An 18,031-nucleotide genomic window follows, 5' to 3' on the forward strand; every position below is an offset into this window, starting at 1 on the left:
GTCCCCAGTCCCCACCTGGAGGCCGATGGGCAGCAGGAGGTTGAACGCTGCGGCCGCGTGGTCGCCATCGGTGACACCGGCCTGGGGACACGGCACCTATGGAGCCTGGGGCCTATAGAGCCCTATAGCGCCCTATAGCGCCCTATAGAGCCCTATAGAGCCTGGGGACCTACAGAGCCCTATAGAGCCCTACAGAGCCCTATAGAGCCCTAGAGAACCTGGGGACCCTATAGAGCCTGGGGACCTACAGAGCCCTATAGAGCCCTTTAGAGCCCTACAGAGCCTGGGGACCCTATAGAGCCCTATAGAGCCCTATAGAGCCTGGGGACCTACAGAGCCCTATAGACCCCTATAGAGCCCTAGAGAACCTGGGGACCCTATAGAGCCCTATACAGCCCTATACAGCCCTATAGAGCCTGGGGACCTACAGAGCCCTATAGAGCCCTTTAGAGCCCTACAGAGCCTGGGGACCTACAGAGCCCTATAGAGCCCTATAGAGCCCTATAGAGCCCTATAGAGCCTGGGGACCTACAGAGCCCTATAGAGCCCTAGAGTGCCCTATAGAGCCTGGGGACCTACAGAGCCCTACAGAGCCCTATAGAGCCCTACAGAGCCCTATAGAGCCCTAGAGAACCTGGGGACCCTATAGAGCCCTATAGCGCCCTAGAGAGCCCTATAGAGCCTGGGGACCCTATAGCGCCCTACAGAGCCCTATAGAGCCTGGGGACCTACAGAGCCCTATAGAGCCCTATAAAGCCTGGGGACCCTATAGTGCCCTATAGAGCCCTATAGAACCTGGGGGCCCTACAGAGCCCCTACAGCCTCCCCGCTCCTATAGACCCGACAGCACCCCAGACCTCCTGTGTTCCCTACAGCCCCCCGCCCTATAGTGCCCTATAGGCCCCCCACCCCTGTAGTCCCATATAGACCCCCCACCCCTATAGTGCCCTATAGGCCCCCTGCCCCTATAGACCCCCCCACCCCTATAGCTCCCCCTGCCCCTATAGTCCCTTAAAGGGCCCCTGCAATTTCCTACAAACCCCCCCCAGTCCTATAGCCCCTATATCCCCTGCAGCTCCTCCCTATACCCTATGCGCCCTATACACCCCAACCCTACAGCGCCTACAGACACCAACCCCTATAGCCCTGCAACCCCTATATACCCTATATCGACCCCTGTATCGGCCCCTATAGCCCTGCAACCCCTATATACCCTATATCGACCCCTGTATCAGCTCCTATAGCCCTGCAACCCCTATATAGCCTATATCTGCCCCTCTATCTGCCCCTATAGCCCCATAACCCCCACATACCCTATAGCCCCATAACCCCTATAGATCCCCCATAGATACCCTATGGATCCCCCATAGATCCCCTATGGATCCCCTATAGATCCCCTATGGATCCCCCATGGATCCCCTATAGATCCCCCATAGATCCCCCACGGATCCCTATGGATCCCTATGGATCCCTATGGATCCCATACCTGCTCCCAGCGCAGGTCGATGCTGAATCCCCGCCCGGCGCTGGGGGGCGGCTCCAGCCCCGGCTGGGCCCCGAAGTACAGAACACTGTGAACCAGTACAGACCAGTATAGACCAGTATGGACTGGTATGGACCAGTATAAACCAGTATGGACCAGTACAGAACGCTGTGAACCAGTAGAGACCAGTATAGACCAGTATGGACTGGTATGGACCAGTATAAACCAGTTCAGAATGCTGTGAACCAGTACAGACCAGTATAGACCAGTATGGAATGGTACGGACCAGTACAAACCAGTATGGGCCAGTACAGAACGCTGTGAACCAGTACAGACCAGTATAGACCAGTATGGACTGGTATGGACCAGTATAAACCAGTTCAGAATGCTGTGAACCAGTACAGACCAGTACAGACCAGTATGGACCAGTACAGAACACTGTGAACCAGTACAGACCAGCATAAACCAGTATAGACCAGTATGGACCAGTATATCTCAGTCCCCCCCAGTCCCCCCCAGTCCCTCCCAGTTCCCTCCCAGTTCCCCCCCAGTCCCTCCCAGTTCCCTCCCAGTTCCCCCCCAGTCCCTCCCAGTTCCATCCCAGTCCCCCCCAGTTCCATCCCAGTCCCCCCCAGTCCATCCCAGTTCCCCCCCAGTCCCTCCCAGTCCATCCCAGTCCCCCCCAGTCCCTCCCAGTTCCCTCCCAGTCCCTCCCAGTCCCTCCCAGTTCCCTCCCAGTCCATCCCAGTCCCTCCCAGTCCCTCCCAGTATCCCCAGTCCCCACCTGGGGTCCTGCAGGAAGGGCCGGGGGAGGCCCCGCCCAGGCCGGGAGCTCCAGTCCACGATGAGAACGCTGGGGGGGAGGGCTGGGACCCCGAAAACCCAAAAACAGCCCCAAAACCACCCCAAAACCAGCCCAAAAACCCAAAAACAGCCCCAAAACCACCCCAAAACCAGCCCAAAAACCCAAAAACAGCCCCAAAACCCAAAAACAGCCCAAGAACAGCCCCAAAAACCCAAACACACAAAAACCCAAAAACACAAAAACCCAAACCCCAAAAACCCCAAACACCCCAAAAACCCAAAACCGCCAAATCCTAAAAAACACCAAAAACCCAAAAACACCAAACCCCAAAACCCACAAAACACCAAAAACACCAAAACAGCCCAAAAACCCCCAAAACCCCAAACACCCAAAAAAGCCCCAAAAACCCCAAAAAACCCAGAAACCCCAAATCCCCAAAAACAGCCCTAAACCCCCCCAAAAACCCCTGAAAACAGCCCAAAAACCCCAAAAAAGCCAAAAATACTCCAAAACCACCCCAAAACCCCCCAAACCACCCCAAAACCACTCCAGATCGCCCCAGAAACCCCAAATCCATTGGGTGTCCCCACCCATGGGTGCTCTCACTGCTGCACCCCTGGGTGCCCCTTCCCACCGATGGGTGCCCCCCCCACCCCTGGGTGCCCCTCCCCACCCTTGGGTGCCCCTCCCCCACCCCTGGGTGCCCCCCCCACCCCTGGGTGTACCCCCCCCACCCCTGGGTGCCCCCCCCCACCCTTGGGTGCCCCTCCCCACCCCTGGGTGCCCCTCCCCACCCCTGGGTGCCCCTCCCCACCAATGGGTGCCCCTTCCCACCGATGGGTGCCCCCCCCCACCCCTGGGTGCCCCTTCCCACCGATGGGTGCCCCCCACCCCACCGATGGGTGCCCCCACCCATGGGTGCCCCTCTCACCGCTGCACCCCGGGGTGTTTCTGCGCCACCCGGGCGGCGACGGCCGCGGGCTGGGGGGGGGCCTGGGGGTCCTGGGGGCTGCGGAGAGACGGGAGAGACCCTGGAGCCTATGGAGCCTATGGAGCCTATAGATCCTATAGAGCCTATAGAGCCTATGGAGCCTATGGAGCCTATAGATCCTATAGATCCATATAGACCCCATGGAGCCTATGGAGACTATGGAGCCTATAGAGCCTATAGACCCCATGGAGCCTATGGAGCCTATAGAGCCTATAGATCCATATAGACCCCATGGAGCCTATGGAGCCTATGGAGCCTATAGATCCTATAGAGCCTATGGAGCCTATGGAGCCTATAGATCCTATAGATCCTATAGAGCCTATGGAGCCTATAGAGCCTATGGAGCCTATGGAGCCTATAGATCCTATAGATCCTATGGAGCCTATGGACACTATGGATCCTATAGATCCATATAGACCCCATGGAGCCTATGGAGCCTATAGATCCTATAGAGCCTATGGAGCCTACGGAGCCTATAGATCCTATAGATCCTATAGATCCTATGGAGCCTATGGAGCCTAAGGAGCCTATAGATCCTATAGATCCTATGGAGCCTGTGGACACTATGGATCCTATAGATCCATATAGACCCCATGGAGCCTATGGAGCCTATAGATCCTATAGATCCTATGGAGCCTATGGAGCCTATGGAGACTATGAATCCTATAGAGCCTATGGATCCTACAGATCCTATAGAGCTTATGGATCCTATAGATCCATATAGACCCCCTGAAGCCTATGGATCCTATGGAGCCTATAGAGCCAATGGAGCTTATGGATCCTATAGATCCTATAAAGCCTATGGAAACTATAGAGCCTACGGAGCCTATGGAACCCTATGGATCCATATGGGATTTCATATACCCCTATGGAATCCCACAGACCCCTATGGGAGCGTATGGGACCCTATAGATCCATATGGGACATTAAAAATTGCTACATTTCCCCTGTACCCCAAATTTCCTCCCCATACCCCAAATTTCCCCCCCGTACCCCAAATTTCTCCCGTATCCTGAGTTTCCCCCGTACCCCGAATTTCAGTACCCCGAATTTCCCTCCCCGTACCCCAATCCCCGTACCCCAATTCCCCCGTACCCCAAATTTCCCCCCCGTACCCCAATCCCCGCACCGCGAGTTTCCGTACCCCAATTCCCCGTACCCCAATTTCCATACCCCAATCCCCGTACCCCGAGTTTCCCCTGTACCCCAATTTCCGTACCCCGAGTTTCCGTACCCCGAGTTTCCGTACCCCAATCCCCGTACCCCAATTCCCCCGTACCCCAATTCCCCCGTACCCCAATTTCCCCGTACCCCAATCCCCGTACCCCAATTTCCCGCACCCCGAGTTTCCGTACCCCAATCCCCGTACCCCAATTCCCCGTACCCCAATCCCCCGTACCCCAATTCCCCGTACCCCAATTTCCGTACCCCAATCCCCGCACCCCGAGTTTCCGTACCCCAATCCCCGTACCCCAATCCCCGTACCCCAATCCCCGTACCCCAATTTCCGTACCCCAGCAGCGCCAGGCCGTTGCGCAGGGCCCCCCCCAGCACCTCCTGCAGCAGCGCCAGCGCCGCCCCCACGGCCCCGCGGGGGCTCCCCGGGACCCCCTGGGACACCCCAAAATCAGGGGGGACCCCGAAATCGGGGGGGACCCCGAAATGGGGCAGGGGACCCCGAAATGGGGCAGGGGACCCCAAAAAAAACCCCCAAAAAAGGGGAAAAAAAGACCCAAAAAAAAGGGACCCAAAATGAGCAGGCGGGACCCCAAAATCCCACTGGGAAACAGAGGGGGGGACCCCAAAACCCCCACGGGAGGGACCCCAAAATGGGGCAGAGGACCCCAAAAAACCCAAAAAGAGGGGAAAAAAGACCCCAAATAAGGGATCCGAAATGACCAGGGGGAACCCCAAAACCCCCAGAGGGACCCCAAACCCTCCCTGGGGGTCTCAGGAATTTGGGGACCCCCCCAGGACCCCAAATCTTCCCCAGGGGTCTCGGGTTTTTGGCGACCCCCAAAACCCCAACCCCTCCCCGGGGTTTTTGGGGACCCCCCACACAGACCCCAAACCCTTCCCCCGGGGGTCTCAGAATTTTGGGGACCCCCCCAGGACCCCAAATCTTCCCCAGGGGTCTCAGGAATTTGGGGACCCCCCCCTGGACCCCAAACCCTCCCCGGGGATTTTGGGGACCCCCCAGGACCCCAAACCCTTCCCCCGGGGGTCTCAGAATTTTGGGGACCCCCCCAGGACCCCAAATCTTCCCCAGGGGTCTCAGGAATTTGGGGACCCCCCCCTGGACCCCAAACCCTCCCCGGGGATTTTGGGGACCCCCCAGGACCCCAACCCCTCCCCGGGGGTCTCAGGAATTTGGGGACCCCCCGGATTTGGGGGTGCTCACCGGGCCGGGGCTGTCGGGGGGCTCCAACTGTGCCACGAACGAGGGGCTGGGGGGGGACCCCAAAACCTCCCTGAGGAGCTGCCCGGGGGTCCCCAGAGCCCCCCAAAATCCCCCCAAATCCACCCAAAATCCCCCCAAATCCACAAAGAATTCCCCACCAAAGCCCCCCCAAAACCACCCAAATCCACCCAAAATCCCCCAAATTCCTCCCAAAATCGGCCAAATTCCACCCCAAGTCCCCCCCTAAACCCCCCCCAGACCCCTCAGGGCTCCCTCAAATCAGAGGCCCCAAATCCCCCCAAATCCACCTCAAACCCCCCCAAAATCCCCCCAAAACCCCCTTAAATGCCTCCCAAAGCCCCCCCAAATCCCTCAAATCCACCAAAAAAATCCCCAAACCCCCCCAAATTCCCCCCCAAACCTCCCCAAATCCCCCCCAGCTCTCCCAATCCACCTGAAATCCCCCCAAAATCCCCCAAATCCACCCCAAAATCTCCTTTATTTCCCCCCGGACCCCTCAGGGTTCCCCAAATCAGAGCCCACAAAACCCCCCAAAATCTCCCCCAAATCCCCCCAAAATCCACCCCAAAATCCCCCAAATTACCCCCAAATTCCTCCCAATTCCCCCCAAAATCCCCCAAATCCCCCCCAAAATCCCCCAAATTCCTCCCAATTCCACCCAAATCCCCCCCAAAATCCCCCAAACCCCCCAAATCCCCCCAGACCCCACCTGTGCACCAGCAGCAGCTCCTCATCGCTGGCCGGGCGACCCTGGGGGGCAACGGGGGTGTCAGGGGGGGTCCCCAAAATCCCGGGGGGTCCCCAAAATCTGCAGGGACCCCCCAAAAAAAAGGAGGGGACCCCAAATTTGGGGGGGGGGCTCACCTTGACGGGGACGCAGCGCCGGAACAGCCCCTGCAGGGCCGAGTCCCCGGGGGGGCTGGGGGACCCCAAAGGTCAGGGGGACCCCAAAAACCCCACGGGGGGACCCCAAAAACCCCACGGGGGGACCCCAAAGGTCAGGGGGACCCCAAAAACCCCGGGGGGACCCCAAAAACCTCACAGAGACCCCAAAAACTCAAGGGAGGACCCCAAAGGTCAGGGGGACCCCAAAGGTCAGGGGGAACCCCAAAAAAACCCACAGGGACCCCAAAAACCTCACAGGGACCCCAAAGGTCAGGGGGACCCCAAAACCCCAGGGGAACCCCAAAACCCCCAGGGGACCCCAAAACCCCTGGGGGACCTCGGAAACCCCCGGGGGCCCCAAAAACCCCGCGGGGACCCCAAAGGTCAGAGGGACCCCAAAAACCCCGGGGGGACCCCAAAACTCCACAGGGACCCCAAAACCCCACGGAGGGACCCCAAAATCCCACGGAGGGACCCCAGAAGTCAGGGGGAACCCCAAAAAACCCCACAGGGACCCCCTAAGGTTAGGGGAGACCCCAAAAGGGCTCCGGGGGAATTTGGGGCTCTGGGGGATTTGGGGTTTTGGGGATTTTGGGGTTTGGGGATTTTGGGGGATTTGGGGTTTGGGTTTTTGGGATTTGGGGTTTTGGGGATTTGGGATTTTGGGTTTTGGGGATTTTGGGGATTTCGGTTTGGGGTTTTGGGGATTTGGGGTGTGGGGTTTTGGGGGATTTGGGATTCGGGATTTTGGGTTTTAGGGATTTTGGGGATTTGGGGTGTGTGATTTTGGGGTTTTAGGGATTTGGGATTTTGGGGATTCGGGATTTTGGGTTTTTGGGATTTTGGGGATTCGGGATTTTGGGTTTTTGGGATTTTGGGGATTCGGGATTTTGGGTTTTTGGGATTTTGGGGATTTCGGATTTTGGGTTTTGGGGATTTTGGGTTTTGGGGATTTTGGGGATTCGGGATTTTGGGTTTTTGGGATTTGGGTTTTAGGGATTTTGGGGATTTGGGATTTTGGGATTTGGGGGATTTGGGATTTTGGGTTTTTGGGATTCGGGGTCCGTACCCGCCGTCCCCGAGCTCTCCAGCGCTGACCAGGCCGGTCCCGGTGGGGGCGGCGCCCTCGGGCCCCAAATCCTGCCCGGGGGGGGACATGAGGGTCTGGGGGGTCCCGGGACACCCCCACCCCAAAGGGACCCCCCAAAGTGACCCCAAAGCCCCCGAGCCTGGGGGGCCCCAGACCCATTTTGGGGACCCCCCGACCCCATTTTTGAATACCCCCAGACCTTTTTAAGACCCCCAAACCCCAATTTTGCGACCCCCCAGCCCCATTTTTCGGACCCCCCCCAACCCATTTTTAGGGACCCCCAGACCCATTTTTAGGGACCCCCAGACCCATTTTTGGGGACCCCCAAACTCCATTTTTGGGACCCCCAGACCCCATTTATAGGGACCCCCAGACCCATTTTTGGGGACCCCCAGACTCCACTTTTAGGACCCCCAAACCCCATTTTTGGGGAGCCCCCAGAGCCATTTTTTGGACCTCCCCAGATCCCAATTTTGGGGACCCCCCACGCCCCATTTTTAGGGACCCCCAGAACCATTTTTGGGGACCCCCAAACTCCATTTTTAGGACCCCCAAATCCCATTTTTGAATACCCCCAGACCCCAATTTTGGGCACCCCCAGACCCCAATTTGGGCACCCCCAGCCCCATTTTTGGGGTGTCCCCCCCTTACCAGCTGCTGTAGCTCCGCCTCCAGCCCCGCCCTCCGGCGCCGCGCGCGGCCCTGGGCGGAGCCACTGTCAGCCACGCCCACCCCGGCCACGCCCACCGACCACACCCACACAGGCCCCGCCCACACCCCGCGGCCACGCCCCCTCTTGTACAATGGGAGGTGGCGCCAGTAAAGTCACGCCCACTCTCGAGGCCACGCCCACTCCCGACAGGCCACGCCCACCCAAACAGACCATTCCCACCTTAATAGGCCACGCCCACTCCCAACAGACCACGCCCACTCCCGACAGACCACGCCCACCCAAACAGACAATTCCCACTTTAATAGGCCACGCCCACTGCCGACAGACCACGCCCACTCTCGAGAGGCCACGCCCACTCCCGACAGCCACGCCCACTCAAACAGACCTTTCCCACTTTAATAGGCCACGCCCACTGCCGACAGACCACGCCCACAATCGAGAGGCCACGCCCACTCCCGGCAGACCACGCCCACCCCATTAACACCACTCGTCCCCGCGGTTTTGGGCGTGGCCCTGAGACCCCGCCCACCCCAAGCCACGCCCCTTTCGGCCACGCCCCTCTCACCATGGCGGCCGGGGGGGCTCAAGCGGCGCGCGGGGCCTGGGGGGACAATGGGGACAGTGAGGGGACAGGGGGGACACGGGTTAGGGACAGGGTGGACAGGAGGGGACAGTGAGGGGACAATGGGGACAGTGAGGGGACAGTGGGGGGACACGGGTTAGGGACAGGGGGGACAGGAGGGGACAGTGAGGGGACAATGGGGACAGTGAGGGGACAGTGGGGGGACACGGGTTAGGGACAGGGGGGACAGGAGGGGACAATGGGGACAGGGGAGGGACACGGGGACAGTGAGGGGACAGTGGAGACAATGGGGACGTGGGGGGACAGTGAGCAGAACCATGGGGGAACACGGGTTAGGGACGGGGGGACACGGGGGGGACAATGGGGACAGTGAGGGGACAATGGGGGGACGCAGCTTTGGGGATACCCGGGGGACACGGGTTAGGGACAGGGGGTCACCGAGGGGACGCGGGTTTGGGGACGCGGGTTTGGGGCCAGCGCGGGAGGGGCCGGGCGGGAAACAATCGGGGCTGAGGGAGGCGCGGGGAGCAGCGCCGGGAGCTCCGCGGGCAGCGCAGGGAGCGGCAGCGGGGCCGGGCGGGTCGGGGGGTCCGGGGGTCCCGGGGGGTCCCGGAGGTTCGGGGGTCCCGGGGGTCTCGGGGGGTCCCGGGGGTTCGGGGGTCCCGGGGGTTCGGGCGGATCCCGGGGGTCCCGGGGGTTCGGGAGTCCCGCAGCCGCCCCGCTCACCTGCAGCCCCACGCGACGTTGGCGCGAGGCGCGCCGTGATGACGTCACGGGCGGGAGGGCCAGAGCGAGGCTAAAGGGGCGTGGCCACGGGAGGGGGCGGGGCCAGGGCGTGGCCGGGGCGTGGCGCCGCCAATCAATGGGCGGGGCTTGACAGGGCGGGGCTCTCTGGGGGCGTGGTCTAATAAGAGGGGCGGGGCCGCCGCTTTACGGGCGGCATGGTGCTCATGGGGGCCGCCATATTGGGTGTGCTCATGGGGCCTCCATGTTGGGTGTGCTCATGGGGCCTCCATGTTGGGTGTGCTGTTGGGGGCCGCCATGTTGGCTACGCTCATGGGGCCGCCATGTTGGGTATGCCCATGGGGCCGCCATGTTGGGTGCGCTCATGGGGCTGCCATGTTGGCTGTGCTCATGGGGCTGCCATGTTGGGTGTGCCATGATGGCTGCCATGTTGGGTGCACTCATAGGGCCGCCATGTTGGGTGTGCTCATGGGAGCTGCCATGTTGGGTGCTCATGGTTGCCGCTATGTTGATTTCTCACGGGGCCGCCATATTGGATGTGCTCATGGGAGTCTCCATATTGGGTGTGCTCATGGGGGCCGCCATGTTGGGTGCTCATGGGGGCCGCCATGTTGGGTGTGCTCATGTTGCCGCCATATTGGGTGCGCTCATGGAGCTGCCATGTTGGGTGCGCTCACAGGGGCCGCCATGTTGGGTGTGCTCATGTTGCCGCCATATTGGGTGCGCTCATGGAGCTGCCATGTTGGGTGCGCTCACAGGGGCCGCCATGTTGGGTGTGCTCATGTTGCCGCCATATTGGGTGCGCTCATGGAGCTGCCATGTTGGGTGCGCTCACAGGGGCCGCCATGTTGGTTGCTCATAGGGGTCGCCATGTTGGGTGTGCTAATGGGGACCGCCATGTTGGGTGTGCTCATGGGGCCGCCGTGTTGGGTGTGCCATGATGACTGCCATGTTGGGTGTGGTCATGGCACCGCCATGTTGGGTGTGCTCATGGGGGCCGCCATGTTGGCTTTGCCATGATGGTCGCCATGTTGGGTGCTCATGGCGCTGCCATGTTAGGTGTGCTCATGGAGGCCGCCATCTTGGCCGTGCCATGATGTTCGCCATGTTGGCCGTGCCCCACGGAAGCCGCCATCTTGGTACCAACCACGCGGCGTCCACGGTGGGGGAGCACCTTTAATCGGGATTTCCGTGGTTCCCCCCAACCCCGCCCCCGCCCCGCAGGGGGGGCACACCCCCCAGTGCCCCCCCTCCCCAAGAGGGAGGCGCGAGCCGGCCGCGCTCGCTCCCGCGTGGCTCCGGGCCCCTCAGAGCTGCGGGCCCAGCCCGGGGGGCGCCGCGCCGGGCCCGGGGGGCACCGCGAAGTCGCCCCCCAGGAAGGGCCCGGTGGGGGCGGGGGGGAAGGGCAGCAGGTGCCCCGACAGGACGAGCGGCCCCAGGGCGAAGAGCGCGGCCGGGTCCTCGGGCAGGGGCTGGGGGGGCGCGGGCGGGGGCAGGGGGGGCCCCGCCGAGCTCTCGGGGACCCCCCCGGGGCCAGCGCCCCCCCCCTGGCGCCGCTTCTTGCCCTTGGCCGAGACCTTGCGGTTGCGGGTCTGGATGCCGTCCTTGCGCATCGTCAGCGGGCGGTTCACCTGCGGGAGTCGGGGGAAATCGGGGTTCAGGGGAATCGGGGTTCACTGCGGGAGTCGGGGGAAATCGGGGTTCAGGGGAATCGGGGTTCAGGGGAATTGGGGTTCACTGCGGGAGTCGGGGGAAATCGGGGTTCAGGGGAATCGGGGTTCAGGGGAATCGGGGTTCACTGCGGGAGTCGGGGGAAATTGGGGTTCAGGGGAATTGGGTTTCAGGGGAATTGGGGTTCACTTGCAGGAATTGGGGTTCAGGGGAAATTGGGGTTCAGGGGAATTGGAGTTCACCTGCGGGAGTCAGGGTTCAGGGAGGGAATTGGGGTTAAGGGGAATCGGGGTTCACCTGCGGGAATCGGGGTTCAGGAAAATTGGGGTTCAGGGGGGAAATTGGGGTGCAGGGGAAAATCGGGGTTCACCTGCGGGAGTTGGGGTTCAGGGGGAATTGGGGTTCCCTGTGGGAGTCGGGGTGCAGGGGGGAAATTGGGGTCCAGGGGGATCAGGGTTCAGGGGGGAATTGGGGTTCACCTGCGGGAGTCGGGGGAAATTGGGGTTGAGGGTAATCGGGGTTCACCTGCGGGAATCGGAGTTCAGGGGAATTGGGGTTCAGGGGAAATTGGGGTTCAGGGGAATCGGGGTTCAGGGGGAATTGGGGTTCACCTGCGGGATATTTTGGGATATTTTTGGTATATTTAGGGATATTTTGGGGTATTTTGGAGATATTTTTGGGGTATTTTGGGGTCTTTTGGGGTGGTTTTTGGGGTCCCTCACCCGGTGCAGTTTGTAGTACAGCCCGCAGGCGTTGCAGACGGGGTTTGGGGTATTTTGGGGATATTTAGGGATATTTTTGGGTATTTTGGGGTGGTTTTTGGGGTCCCTCACACGGTGCAGTTTGTAGTACAGCCCGCAGGCATTGCAGACGGGGTTTGGGGTATTCTGGGGATATTTCTGGGGTATTTTTGGGTATTTTGGGGTGGTTTTTGGGGTCCCTCACCCGGTGCAGTTTGTAGTACAGCCCGCAGGCGTTGCAGACGGGGTTTGGGGTATTTTGGGGATATTTTTGGGGTATTTTGGGGTGGTTTTTGGGGTCCCTCACCCGGTGCAGTTTGTAGTACAGCCCGCAGGCGTTGCAGACGGGGTCCCCGCGGGGGCTGCGCCTCCACAGCGTGGTGGTGCTGGTCTGGCAGTTGCTGCAGACGGTGCCGGCGCGTTTGCTCACCAGCTGCCAAAAAATGGGGCCGGGGACGTTTGGGGTTCAGTGAACCCCGAGATTTGGGGGGCACTGGGGCGGAGCAGAGAGGGTTTGGGATGGGTTTGGGGGTGCAAGGAGGGGTTTGGGGTGGATTTTGGGGTGTCAGGAGGGGTTTGGGGTGGATTTGGGGGTGCACGGAGGGCGATTTTGGGGTGCCAGGTGTACTTTGGGCATCCCCAGGTGTATTTCGGGGTCCCTGGGGTGATTTTGGGGTTCCCTGGTGCCTTTTGGGCTTTCCCAGCACATTTCGGGGTTCCCTGAGGTGATTTCAGGGTCCCTGGGGTGATTTTGGGGTTCCCTGAGGCGATTTGGGGGTTCCTGAGGTATTTCGGGGACACTGAGGTGATTTCGGGGTTCCCCAGCGGATTTTGGAGTTCCCCGGTGGGTTTTGGGGTCCCTGAGACGATTTTGGGGTTCCCATGTTCATTTTGGGGTCCTGGCGGGTTTGGGGCTCCCCAGGTACATTTCGGGGTGCCCACGGGTTTTGGGGGTTCCCTCGCGGGTTTTGGGTTCCCTCGCGGGTTTTGGGTTCCCAGGTGGATTTTGGGGTTCCCCCGTGGGTTTTGGGGCTGCCCAGGTTTATTTTGGGGCTCCCCTGTCTGATTTCGGTGTGGATTTCGGGTTCCCCTGTCAGATTTTGAGTTCCCCTGTCAGATTTCGGGGTCCCCTGTCAGATTTTGGGGTTCCCCTGTCAGATTTTGGGGTCCCTGTCAGATTTCGGGTTCCCTGTCAGATTTGGGGTTCCCGGGTAGATTTCGGGGTTCCCCTGTCAGACTCGGGGTCCCCTGTCAGATTTTGGGGTCCCCTGTCATATTCGGGGTCCCCTGTCAGATTTTGGGGTCCCCTGTCAGATTCGGGGTCCCCTGTCAGATTTGGGGTCCCTGTCAGACTCGGGGTCCCCTGTCAGATTTCGGGGTCCCCTGTCAGACTCGGGGTTCCCTGTCAGACTCGGGTTTCCCTGTCAGACTCGGGGTCCCTGTCAGATTTTGGGGTCCCTGTCAGACTCGGGGTCCCCTGTCAGATTCGGGGTTCCCCTGTCAGATTTTGGGGTCCCTGTCAGACTCGGGGTCCCCTGTCAGATTCGGGGTTCCCCTGTCAGATTTGGGGTTCCCCTGTCAGACTCGGGGTCCCCTGTCAGATTTGGGGTTCCCCTGTCAGACTCGGGGTCCCCTGTCAGATTTCGGGGTCCCTGTCATATTTTGGGTTCCCCTGTCAGACTCGGGGTCCCTGTCAGACTCGGGGTCCCTGTCAGACTCGGGTTCCCCTGTCAGATTTGGGGTCCCTGTCAGATTTTGGGGTCCCGTCAGACTCGGGGTCCCGGTCAGACTCGGGGTCCCTGTCAGATTTTGGGTTCCCCTGTCAGATTTTGGGGTTCCCCTGTCAGACTCGGGGTCCCCTGTCAGATTTTGGGGTCCCTGTCAGATTTTGGGGTTCCCCTGTCAGACTCGGGGTCCCTGTCAGACTCGGGGTCCCTGTCAGATTTTGGGTTCCCCTGTCAGATTTTGGGGTTCCCCTGTCAGACTCGGGGTCCCCTGTCAGATTTGGGGTTCCCCTGTCAGATTTTGGGGTTCCCCTGTCAGATTTGGGTTCCCCTGTCAGACTCGGGGTCCCCTGTCAGATTTTGGGTTCCCCTGTCAGATTTTGGGGTTCCCCTGTCAGACTCGGGTTCCCCTGTCAGACTCGGGGTCCCTGTCAGATTTCGGGGTCCCTGTCAGATTTCGGGGTCCCCTGTCAGATTTTGGGGGTCCCCTGTCAGATTTCGGGTTCCCCTGTCAGACTCGGGGTCCCCTGTCAGATTTTGGGGTCCCTTGTCAGACTCGGGGTCCCTGTCAGATTTCGGGGTCCCCTGTCAGACTCGGGGTTCCCTGTCAGACTCGGGTTCCCCTGTCAGATTTGGGGTTCCCCTGTCAGATTTCAGGGTCCCCTGTCAGACTCGAGGTCCCGTCAGACTCGGGTCCCGGTCAGATTTCGGGTCCCTGTCAGACTCGGGGTCCCCTGTCAGATTTTGGGGTCCCTTGTCAGACTCGGGGTCCCGGTCAGATTTCGGGTCCCTGTCAGACTCGGGGTCCCCTGTCAGATTTTGGGGTCCCGTCAGACTCGGGGTCCCGTCAGACTCGGGGTCCCGTCAGTCCGGGGCTCACCAGGCGCTTCTTGGGGCGGATGAGGGGCCGGTTGTGCCCGTTCAGCCGGTGGTACAGCCCGCAGGCGTTGCACAGGTAGTGCCCGGTGCCGTCCCGGCGCCACAGCGGCGTCGCCGTGGCGCCGCAGTTCACGCACTCGCGCGCCTCTGCCGGCCGGAACGGAGCGGTGAGAACCGGAACGGACCGGGATGGACCGGAACGGACCGGTATGGACCGGTATGGACCAGAACGGAGCGGTGAGAACCGGAACAGACCGGGATGGACCGGAACGGACCGGTATGGACCGGTACGGACCGGTATGGACCGGTATGGACCGGTACGGACCAGTAGGGACCAGTATAAACCAGTACAGACCAGAACAGAGCGGTGAGAACCGGAACGGACCGGGATGGACCGGGATGGACCGGAACGGACCGGTATGGACCGGTACGGACCGGTATGGACCGGTACGGACCGGAACGGAGCGGTGAGAACCGGAACGGACCGGGATGGACCGGTATGGACCGGTACGGACCAGTAGGGACCAGTACAGACTGGTATGGACCAGTATAAACCAGTACAGACTGGAACGGAGCAGTGAGAACCGGAATGGACCGATATGGACCAGTACAGACCGGTATGGACCGGTATGGACCAGTACGGACCGGTATGGACCGGTATGGACCGGTATGGACCAGTACGGACCGGAACGGAGCGGTGAGAACCGGAACAGACCGGGATGGACCGGGATGGACCGGTATAAACCAGTACGGACCGGAACGGAGCGGTGAGAACCGGAGTGGACCGGAACGGACCGGGATGGACCGGTATGGACCAGTAGGGACCAGTACAGACCGATATGGACCAGTATAAACCAGTATGGACCAGTACGGACCAGTATAAACCAGTATGGACCAGTACGGACCAGTACAGAACAGTGGGAATGGTAGGGACCAGTATGGACCAGTATGGACCAGTATGAACCAGTATGGACTAGTACAGAACAGTAGGGACTAGTATGGCCCAGTAAGGATCAGTATGGACTGGTATAAACCAGTAGAGACCAGTATGGACCAGTATAAACCAGTACAGAACAGCAGGGACCAGTACAGATCAGTATGAACCGATATGGACCAGTATGGACCGATATGGACCAGTACAGACTGATATGGACCAGTACTGACCAGTAAGGACCAGTATGGACCACTATGGACCACTAAGGACTGGTACAGACCAGTAAGGACCAGTATGGACCAGTACAGACCAGTGTGCTCCAGTATGAACTTGTATGGATCAGTATGCAATGGTACGGAGCAGTATGGACCAGTATGGACTGGTACGGACTGGTATGGACCAGTCCCTCCCAGTCCCCCCAGTCCCTCCCAGTATTCCCAGTCCCCCCCAGTATTCCCAGTCCCTCCCAGTATTCCCTGTCCCCCACAGTCCCTCCCAGTATTCCCAGTCCCCCCCAGTATTCCCAGTCCCTCCCAGTATTCCCAGTCCCTCCCAGTCCCCCCCAGTATTCCCGGTCCCCCCCAGTATTCCCGGTCCCCCCCAGTCCCTCCCAGTATTCCCAGTCCCCCCCAGTATTCCCAGTCCCCCCCAGTATTCCCAGTCCCTCCCAGTCCCCCCCAGTATTCCCAGTCCCCCCCAGTGTTCCCAGTCCCTCCCAGTATTCCCAGTCCCTCCCAGTCCCTCCCAGTATTCCCAGTGCCCCGGGCTCACCGCAGGCGGCTCCGGGGGGCGGCAGGGGGGGTCCGGGTGGGGGGGGGCTGCGGGGGGGCTGCAGCAGCTCCAGGAACCGGGGGGGCTCCGGGGGGGGAGGGGGCCAGGAGGGACCCCCGAGGGACCCCCCGAGGGACCCCCCCAGGGACCCCCCCAGGGACCCCCCCAGGGACCCCCCCTCAGGCCAGGGCAGCAGCGACAGCCGGCCTGGGGACACGGGGACAGGGGGACAGGGGGACAGGGGGACAGCGTCAGGGGACATGGGGACCTTGGGGGGATTGGGGACATTGGGGACACTGGGGACATTGGGGGGATTGGGGGGATTGGGGCAGTGGGATGTTGGGGACACTGGGGGGACGTTGGGGACGTTGGGGACACTGGGGACACTGGGGACATTGATTGGGGACATGGGGTGACATGGGGACATTGATTAGGGACATTGGGGGATTGGGGACATTGATTGGGGACATTGGGGGATTGGGGACATCGGGGACAATGGGGACACGGGGACATGGGGACACTGGGGACACTGGGGACAGCGTCAGGGGGACATTGGGACATTGGGGATGTTGGGGGCGTTGGGGGGATTGGGGACCCTGGGGGCGTTGGGGACACTGGGGACACTGGGGAGAGTGGGACACTGGGGGGATTGGGGGGATTTGGGGACACTGGGGACATTTGGGACAGAGGGACATTGGGGACAGTGGGGGGACACTGGGGGACAGGGCAGGCTGGGACATTGGGGGGTGGGGGTACAGAGATGACACAGGTGACACAGGAGGTGACACACAGGTGACACGGGTGACACAGGTGACACGGGTGACACGGGTGGCACGGGTGACACACGGGTGGCACAGGTGACACGGGTGACACACAGGTGACACGGGTGACACGGGTGGCACGGGTGACACACAGATGACACAGGTGACACACAGGTGACACACGGGTGGCACGGGTGACACAGGTGACACGGGTGGCAGCGGTACCTGTCGGGGGGAACCCCCCCAGCCCGCCCGGCTCGGGCCCCTCGGCCGCCCCCAGCCCCAGGAGGGCTCCGGCCTCGTCGGGGAACGGGGGGGGCCCCTCCGGCCCCCCCAGCGCCACGAACTCCATGGGGCACCCCAAAACCGGCCCGGGGGCCTGCGGAGAGCGGGCTCAGCACCGCACCCCAAACACCCCAAAACCCAGTCGGCACCCCAAAAACAACAAACACCCCAAACAGGCACCCCAAACACCCCAAAAACCCAGTCGGCACCCCAAAAACACCAAACACCCGAGTCGGCACCCCAAAAACACCAAACACCCCAAAAACCCGAATCGGCACCCCAAAAAACACCAAACACCCGAATCGGCACCCCAAAAACACCAAACACCCCAAACAGGCACCCCAAAAACACCAAACACCCCAAAAACCCGAGTCGGCACCCCAAACACCCCAAAACCCAATCGGCACCCCAAAAACACCAAACACCCCAAACAGGCACCCCAAAAACACCAAAAACACCAAATCGGCACCCCAAAAACCCCCAAAAATCCAAACACCCCAAATCAGCACCCCAAAAACACGAAACCCCAAATCAACACCCCAAAAACCCTAAAAACCTCCAAATCGGCACCCCAAAAACCCCAAACACCC

The 18,031-nt window shown here is 60.8% G+C and overlaps 2 protein-coding genes across 9 annotated transcripts in view; both read right to left on the minus strand.

Annotated features, from left to right (window-relative positions):
- LOC144247936 (protein deacetylase HDAC6-like) overlaps positions 1–10,181 on the minus strand; it is a 14,906-nt gene extending 4,725 nt beyond the window's left edge. For 2 of the 8 annotated variants that reach the window (XR_014950568.1, XM_085563820.1), the window contains exons 1-12: positions 9,659–10,181; positions 8,915–8,950; positions 8,328–8,378; positions 7,656–7,726; positions 6,566–6,620; positions 6,411–6,451; positions 5,681–5,726; positions 4,793–4,890; positions 3,220–3,297; positions 2,268–2,336; positions 1,487–1,571; positions 16–81 (exon numbers count right to left, since the gene is read on the minus strand). Coding sequence is in view for 7 of the 8 variants with exons in the window: in XM_085563820.1 (XP_085419946.1) it covers positions 16–81; positions 1,487–1,571; positions 2,268–2,336; positions 3,220–3,297; positions 4,793–4,890; positions 5,681–5,726; positions 6,411–6,451; positions 6,566–6,620; positions 7,656–7,726; positions 8,328–8,378; positions 8,915–8,917 (663 nt within the window). In the remaining variant the exon portion in view is untranslated. Of the gene's footprint in view, positions 1–15; positions 82–1,486; positions 1,572–2,267; positions 2,896–3,219; positions 3,298–4,792; positions 4,891–5,680; positions 5,727–6,410; positions 6,452–6,565; positions 6,621–7,655; positions 7,727–8,327; positions 8,379–8,914; positions 8,951–9,658 lie in introns of those variants that run through there. The other 6 variants (XM_085563822.1, XM_085563818.1, XM_085563817.1 and 3 more) reach the window with 4 other exon arrangements.
- A 653-nt stretch (positions 10,182–10,834) lies between these two features.
- On the minus strand, positions 10,835–16,819 carry GATA1 (GATA binding protein 1). The gene is made up of 4 exons (XM_085563825.1): positions 16,396–16,819; positions 14,692–14,837; positions 12,395–12,520; positions 10,835–11,307 (listed from the first exon to the last, which is right to left on the minus strand). The coding sequence occupies exons 1-4, from the start codon at positions 16,802–16,804 to the stop codon at positions 10,984–10,986; spliced, it is 1,005 nt and encodes a 334-aa protein (XP_085419951.1). The 5' UTR covers positions 16,805–16,819; the 3' UTR covers positions 10,835–10,983.
- Positions 16,820–18,031: the final 1,212 nt, after the last annotated feature.

Source organism: Lonchura striata, chromosome 31 (genome assembly GCF_050655825.1).
Source record: "Lonchura striata isolate lonStrDom1 chromosome 31, ASM5065582v1, whole genome shotgun sequence".
Taxonomy (NCBI): domain Eukaryota; kingdom Metazoa; phylum Chordata; class Aves; order Passeriformes; family Estrildidae; genus Lonchura; species Lonchura striata.